This window comes from Phaethon lepturus, unplaced genomic scaffold (genome assembly GCF_000687285.1).
Source record: "Phaethon lepturus isolate BGI_N335 unplaced genomic scaffold, ASM68728v1 scaffold52327, whole genome shotgun sequence".
Taxonomy (NCBI): domain Eukaryota; kingdom Metazoa; phylum Chordata; class Aves; order Phaethontiformes; family Phaethontidae; genus Phaethon; species Phaethon lepturus.
The window spans coordinates 8,744-16,597 of record NW_010550759.1 but is presented as its reverse complement, the minus strand read 5'-3'; the positions used below and the strand labels follow the sequence as shown (position 1 = coordinate 16,597).

General features: G+C 41.7%; 1 protein-coding gene across 1 annotated transcript in view; it reads right to left on the bottom strand.

The window, feature by feature from the left end:
- Positions 1-661: 661 nt before the first annotated feature.
- Positions 662-7,854, bottom strand: part of FSD2 (fibronectin type III and SPRY domain containing 2) — a gene marked incomplete at its 3' end in the record, with an annotated part of 13,596 nt that continues 6,403 nt past the window's right edge. Inside the window, exons 7-13 of the mRNA XM_010290632.1 lie at positions 7,738-7,840; positions 6,532-6,687; positions 5,353-5,487; positions 4,452-4,605; positions 3,929-4,062; positions 1,851-1,983; positions 662-693 (exon numbers count right to left, since the gene is read on the bottom strand). Coding sequence (XP_010288934.1) covers positions 662-693; positions 1,851-1,983; positions 3,929-4,062; positions 4,452-4,605; positions 5,353-5,487; positions 6,532-6,687; positions 7,738-7,840 — 847 coding nt within the window. The remainder of the gene's footprint in view (positions 694-1,850; positions 1,984-3,928; positions 4,063-4,451; positions 4,606-5,352; positions 5,488-6,531; positions 6,688-7,737; positions 7,841-7,854) is intronic.

Genomic DNA, 7,854 nt, shown 5'->3' with positions numbered 1-7,854 from the left:
AACCTTAGTGATTCTGTGATTCTGTAATTTCCTTGTAGTATGACTGTTAGTCATTTCAGCTTGGGAGCTCCTCTCCTGCCCCAGTATCTTGGCATGAAAGAGGCTTCCAAGAGTTCACAGTGGCATCAAAAACTCAGCCTCAGAGTTCAGAATGAGATGAGTGCCAGCTCTGGCTGTTTATGTGAAACATAAAAGCACCCTGTGGAAGTGGGATGAAATCCCATTTAGGCTTATCATGATGGCTTTAATGAAGAGAATCTTCTATCTCCTGTCTCTTTTCTAACGAGCCCTCTACTAACATTGCATTTCCATGGAGGGACTACGTTGTGGGCTTGTATTATTCTGTGTCTGCAGATGCCTGTCCTGATTATATGTTGTTTCCATGGTTCTGACTGGAAACATCCATTTCGGCAAGCTAAGTCTCTCATTTCAATGGCAAAGGGCCTAATTCTGTTTTGAAAGTAAAATCTGTAGGCCCAAATAGTATCAGCTAGATCTTTTGACAAGAGATAAGTATTCAGATCCCTCTCCTTTCCTTAGCATTTACTTTGCCACTTAAATACCTGTTTAAATTTAGCTCAAGGTGCCCAAGATGTGTAAGCAGGTTTGTACGTAACTGTGGCTGGCTGCATCTGTAATCCTCTTTATGAACTTGCATTACCTTCCAAGTGATGCTTAAGTTCCAAAGAGCAGCTAGAGAGAGAGAGATTTAAACTCACAAAATCAATGAAAGCTGTTGAAAGCCTCATTAGACACTTCCCGGCATCTATTAAAAAAAAAACAAAACAAAACAAGAAACAGACCAGCTGGGCTTTGAACTACACAAGCTTCTCTTAAAGAAGAGGGTCAGGTGTCCAAAGCACCAACAGGGTTTTTTGCTCATTCTGTAGTATTTGCTGTAGTGAACAAGTTTTACATAAAATGAGTGTTTGGTGGTTTCCATTGGGCAGAGCTATATAAAACCAGCCCCCAAATCTCCACGAGTGAAACCAACACCAAGGAAGGATGGGCAAAGCCTCCTGCACATTATGCGCAAAGCTCTATCACCTTGGCAGATTGTAGAGGAAGGGGTGGGAGAGAGGGAGCAACAGCCAGCAGAGAGGAGCAGCTCCTCAAGTCTTGGAAGTGTGCAAGTGCTGGATCACTGTAATTAAAAGAGAACCTAATAATTATGTTTGTTTTTTTTTAAATCCGGTGCTGTATTAAGAGTATATGGGGTTTGATTTTTTTGGGGTTTTTTGGTGACATTTTTCTGGGGGTTTTGAGCTGTGTAAAGAATTAAATGGGAAGAAAGTTTTGGAATTTAATAGAAGTCAGTGTACACATCATACAAAGGGAGATGTTGTAAATAATATGTATTAGTCACCCTAGAAATTCACTGAAAAGAGCAGCAAGCCACAGGGAGTTCAGTAATGGTGCTCAGGAACGATAACCTCAGTGAAATTATGGGGCCTGGATAAATGGATATGGAATTTTACTCTCCAAGAAACTGAGGAAAGCCTACCATTTCAAACTGAATAGTTATCTTAGGAGCCCAACTTGAAACACCTTAAAATAAATCTGATTTTCTAAAAGATGAATAATCCATATTTTAAAAGGACCAACAAAGTTGTTTGCAGTTGTCTAAAACTGAAGACAACCCTAGTCAATTATGCAAAAACCAAGGTGGAAAAAACCACTATACACACACATACAGTCTGGAAGTTTTACTTGGTTGGTGCCTGGCTTGAAGGTGAGGAAAGCTGCAATACAAAACTTTTTAGTGGATTTAAATTCAAGGTAGGTGTGTGTTGTGAGTGAAGCAGCCACAAAACACATGCATTATTTGTAACCAAAATTCTTTTGCGTACCTTGTAAAGCTGTTATCATAGATGGGCAGATCACAGTCTGGGTTTTCCAGTTCATCGCATGCAATTGTAAATCCATCATCTAGAATCGCAAGTAAAGGATGGGCTGTGTCCTCGTTAAGGCAGAAGTAGGTGCCTGCAAGACAGGATGTCTGAGGATAACTCCAGCAACTCCTTATGGCATTAGGGTTTGCAGCAAGGGTGTGGTGAAATATTTGGATCTACAAAAAGATTAACCAGTGCTCTGGAAGGAGTCTGTGGCTGACGTTGAGAGGACAAGGTTGTCCGTTTGGAGTTTTTCAAACAAATAGGTGTTTTACAGTTTAACACTGTTTAGTTACAGCCTTGTGAAATGCAGAAAAGGGGCCTTAACCTGGTTTTGAACCCAGCCAGGGTTCAAAGATGCAGGCACTGCACAGGAAGTAGCTATTCAAAGATGAGGGGTCCTCCCTGCAATGGATTGTCCGGTTTCAAGTCATCTTCCTCTGAGCTGAAGTGATCTATTTTTAATCGCTGAAAGGAGAAGGGGGGCTTAAAGGCCTCTCCATGGCCTCACTCTTCCACATACATGTTGGAGACAGTTTAAAGAGAAGGAACCTCTACAAAGGTGCCACATGCAGCATCCCTTATGCTTCAGCACCTTCTCATCAGATCAGTCCTCAGAGAGGTAAGTCAGCTAAGCCAGCCCAGGGTAAAAGTACTTCTGCCCTTCTCCCTTCAGAGACTTCACAAAGCTGGTCTGATGTGCTGCGCTCTGATGTGCAGCCACATGCGTCACAGCTGCTGTTTGTAGTTGGTGTCTGTGTATCTACCTCAGGAAGAATCAAAGGTCATTCCCAGTGTTGGAGGTGAGCGCTTGCAGCTGACAGATCAATTTGCATCAGCTGCTTGCATAATGTAGACTCAGAGAAGATAAATCTCTCCATGCTAATCCCAAATGAAATCATTATGATCAAACTGCAAGTTACTTCAATGCAAATACAATACAATGACAGGGCAATTACAGGCATGTGCTGCTGAAAACAAACATACTGTGCAAGCAGAATTGGCAATTTCAAATACTGAGTTTGATTTAAGTAGTTGAAACACACACAAACAATGGTAACACAATGACAGTCTTCCTCTCCAGGGATTTAAGAATGACCATTTCTTTTCTGTGGTGTCACTGATGTGTAGCAGACAGGTCTCTTACTGAAACGTAGCCTTTCACAGGTTAGCGGATGTGTGGTCAGCTTCCTGAATATGCACAAATTGCAAACCTCTCACAGAAGGTAAGGGCAGAAGAGACACGGCTAAGGTGTGATGGCATCTGTGAGTGATGTGTGAGGTTTGAGACACCCCAGTGAAGTTGCAGCATCATTACAGCAGTGGTGAAGATGAAAGCAGCTGTCTACCTGTAAGTCATTAAACCAAGCTTTGACTAGATGGTTGGGAGGGGAAGGGGCTTCTAACTTCCCTTTGGGGGAGAAGGTTAATCCTTGCCCAGTGTGGCACTGAGAGCAGAGATGATAATGCTATGTCAGTTACCAGAAGCAAAGCTTCCAGCTGAAAGCTGGACTGCCTTTTTCCTGGTGAAAAAGGGAACCAGCCGTCAGAGCTGCCCCAGCCAAGATGGAGATGTTCTAATATATACAATGGAAGATTTTGCCTATGAAAATGACTCTGGAAAGTGCTGACTGACTGTCTCAGACATATTTTCCAGCAGCATCAGCATCATTACAAGGTAATCTCTGAAGTAAAATGAAGTCCCACTACAACTTTTCTTCGTTAGTGTGTCAGTACTTGGCAAGCTGGCAACATCTGGGAGCATTGAGTTGATATTGTCTTTTAAAATGTTTAGAAATTAGTAACTTTCAAGTATCAAATGTACTGGACAGAAATAATTTTAAATAACAGAGCTAAAGCAATGCACTTATTGTTACAAAAAGTGGTTTTTTTCATTCCTGAAAGATTACCAGGTGTGTAATTAGATGTAAGAGATTAGGACCTGATCCAGAGGCCATTGAAACAAGCAGGAATCCTTCTCTTGAGATAATATATGCTACAATAGGCTGCTGGAGTTGTTCCAAGCTGTACAGTACCTGTGGTGTGTATCAGGACAGGTTCACTTCTTTCACTGGAACCACCCAGATTCAGGGCTCTAACACAGATGCGATAGCTTTGTGTTGGCTGGAGGTGAATTAGGACTTCACAGTTAGGAATCCCAACAATAGATCTACAGAAAATAAATCCATGGAAAATGATAGGGTAGAGGACAAAAGTAGGCCTTTGAGATTATTTTTCTGAACAACAAAGAAGAAATTACATGATCAGCTCCTCTTGTAGCCCATCAACAACACTTTACCTTGTACTGTTGTCAGTTGTGGGGGCAAGAGATAGTCTGTGATAGACTATGCAGATTTTTACATTTGCTTCTGCCCTTTTCCCATACCCTGCATCGTGATTTTTTACTAACATTAATACAATTAATTTTACTAAGAGGAATGTTTATAAAAGTGAATTCACCAAAGGGTCATGGGTCCTTTCTTAGCGCTATCTGATGCCACGTGACTTAAAATGGTTTCATCTCTACAGGTCATGGGACTTGATAGAATAGTGACTTACTCAGTAATAATATCACCATTTTCTTCATCTGTCAGCTTGGACAATTCAACCATGTAGGAATCAACAGGGTTAATGTCTCTAGATTCCCAGCACACCAGTGCTGCATTTTCACAGCTTCGGATCTTTTTACTCTTTATGGTAGGTGGTGAAGGAGCTAAAAAGTAGGCAAAAGAACAATTCTAAGCTGTTACTTGAAAATGTTTGCAACAAACATGCTTTGAAGACTTGAAAAATAGAACAAAGTTGTTTACTAATACTATATAATTAGAGAGACCTGCTTCCCCAATGGACCATAAACAGCAGGCAAGGCAATTAACAGTACTATTCAAAGACTTAATTTGGACTATAAAGATCCCAAGAGGATTAATCAGAGAAGTAACATAGAGACTTACTACACAACCATTTTCTATCATTGGTTTTATCTTTGTCACAAAGGTGCATCTCTTCTCTGCTCAAAGATGTCAAAGACATCTGGAACAAGTACTTGAAGGTCTCACTCTAACTTGCTCAATTTGATGTCAGGATTTCACAAAATGCACTTGACTGAACTGCAGTTACAAAGGGCAGCAGAACAGGTGAATCCACAAAATACCTACAGGCCAATAAAAGGCGGGCTGGCATCCACCTGGCAGAACTGGGAGACTTGAGCCTTATTTCCAGCTCTTCTACATGCTTGCATTTAAATAAGTTATTTTGTCTCTATGCTTCTGTTTCTTCAACTCTAAAACAGGGACAATTGGTGTGACACACTCTCCAAATAAAAGTAGGAAATCCCCTTGCAGTCAGTAGACTTACATCAGAAGAAATAAAGTGCCCAGAAAGCGTTACTGGCATAAAGCTCAGAGATGACGGTGAATTTTACTATGAAGGTCACATAGTTGTATGAATAAAATATTTTTACCTGTTACATAAACTGCTCTTTCACTTGGTGGACTGATACCAGAGGCATTTAAAGCACTGACCCAAAATTCATACTGTGTATTCGGCAACAGATTAGTAATGGTGCAGTATGTTTCTTTGACTTTTAGCGTATGCTCTGAAATGAAAACAACAAAGCATTTACAGTGCCTTTACACAGTTACTCACTCGTCCCCCAAAGCTGCCTCAAATAATGGAGTTGAGGTGCATTGTTTTGTGTGCCGAGTTCCAGAGAGCTCCTTGTGCTCCACATCCTTTGATTAACTGTCAGGTTGTTTCACCATGCCTTCCTCTAAGGAGGCATAAATCAGATAACGCATCAGCTTCTGAAGGGGCCACATCACTCAGAAGAAAAAGAAACAGAAGGAAAGGTCACCTACTTGTCACTGAATTTTTTCTAAAAAGACCCTGCATGTTCCCACTCCAGGCATGCTGTCTGGTCAGCTCATCTCAGCAGTGGGACAAGAGACGAAGCTATTTCCCTACTCATTTCTCATTCTTCATCTTATAAAATTTGGATGGGTTCTGTTTTTCTTTCTGAACTTTGGCACTGTACCGGTTTCTCCTTTTGCTGGGAAGTGACTGGGTGTTTTCAGCAAAATGTTCTGCAAGAATATTACTAGCAAAGGCAGTTCTGTCGCAAGGCTGGGACATTTCAGGATGGTTCTGTGGTTCTTTTTTTGTGCGTGTGGGTGATGGGGAGGTACAGCCTATTATTAGCACTGAGATAGACTGCAAAGTAACTGTGAGGGTTACAGTGGGCATGCCGATAACATGATTTGCTCTCTAGAAATACTGTGCTTTGCAGTCGATGCAGCACATGTGTGTCTAACGCAGTGCCCACCCTCCAGGAAAGGAAATGCTACTGTTGAGACCTGGCTCCATCCACTGTCCTCTTCCCACTCCTGCTATCCCAGCTGCTGCCCCATCCTGTCTTTGCTCCTGTGATGGGTCCTGCTGCAGCTGGCAGCATGGCAGACCTGTTAAGGGAAGAGTGACAAAGCCAGAAGCATGAAATGTGGTGGCAGATATGACATTTTTGGTGGCAGAAAGAGTGCACAGAAAGTGCAGTGGTTGCCACAGCAAGTCCAGAGGCACTTTGGAACCAGCTGGTTTTGCCAATGGAGGGCTGAGGTGTCCCCTTGGGTCCAGGCTTCCTTACCTGCTTGTTCATCACTGTGTCTCTCATTGCTCACTGGTTTATAGCACAGTTGGTAGCACTCAACAGTGTCATCTGAGAAAAGGCCCCAGCAAACTCTTAGTGAGGTGCCAGTCGCTGCATTGGGAGCCTGGGGATTGATCACAGGGGCACAAGGAGCTGGAGAGGGGAAAACAGGTCAGGTTTTTAGTGTATAAGCATGGTACATTGTTCATAGGCAAACACCTCTCCTCTCACAAAGGTGTTTGCACAAAGCCTAGGCATTGAATAGAGTCATATTCCTCCCACATGGAGAAAAGTGAGAAGCTGACCCTGTAAAGAGTTGCAGATAATAATCAGGTCACTGGTATATGAACTAGTTTGCTTCAAATCAAAATCAAAACAAAACAACACATAAATAAGCCTCAGCCTAACCTTCTCTGTAAACTTGACCTCCCCTGCCCCTGAGGACTGCTGTTCCCCTGTGAGCCAGTACGGCTCTGCAGAGCAACTTCTGACACGCACTGAACTGCTGTGGACCAACCCAGGGGCTGAGGAGCCTCTGGAGGAAAGATGAGGGAAAAACTGTATAACATGGGGTCAGCAGCACAGGCAAACAAATAGCAAATGCTATTTTACTTCAAGAAAAGACAATGTATGGGCATAAAAAAATGCATATTGTTCTTTCTGACCATTTGTGGTATGCCAGAAAAGATTTAAAATCTTTTTATTTTTTTAATTATTAGAAATTTCTTTGGGTTTTGCTCTGTTTCCTGTGGAAAATAAGAAAAAAAGTTTGCTAAACATCAGAGGAACAAGCCACTGAAATCTGGTTATCAAGAGAAGCTGTGCAGGTTGTTTAAAGCAGTCTGGTGTCCCTCTCTACCTTGTTCAAGCAACTACAAGGTAAGACAAGTTATCACCAGTTAAGCATGCCTGACCCCTCAACAGAAGTCTTCTTAGGAAATCACTCAGCAAAAGCAGGGAAGACCAAACTTGGCAGTTCTGGTAATCTCATACTGAAAACAAATTAAAAAAAAAAAAAAATCCAAAAAGAGCTTCCAACGTCTCTGAATATACAGGCAAACAAAAAAATCTAGAGGGAAAGCTAGGGAGAAGCTAATTCTGCTTTTGCAGTTCTCCTTTAAAAGGAGTAATGGACTTCTGTTTAATACATATCCTTAATTAAATGTAAATAGGTCTGAAATAATGATCAGATAGGAAGAGTACCTGGAATAGTATTAATGGAGTTCATTAGTTGTTCAACTTCAGAGAAATCTATGACCCGCTCTTCAAAGTCTGGCAGTGTTGAAAGGTCTAAATCCACTTCTTTCTTTAAGAATTCTT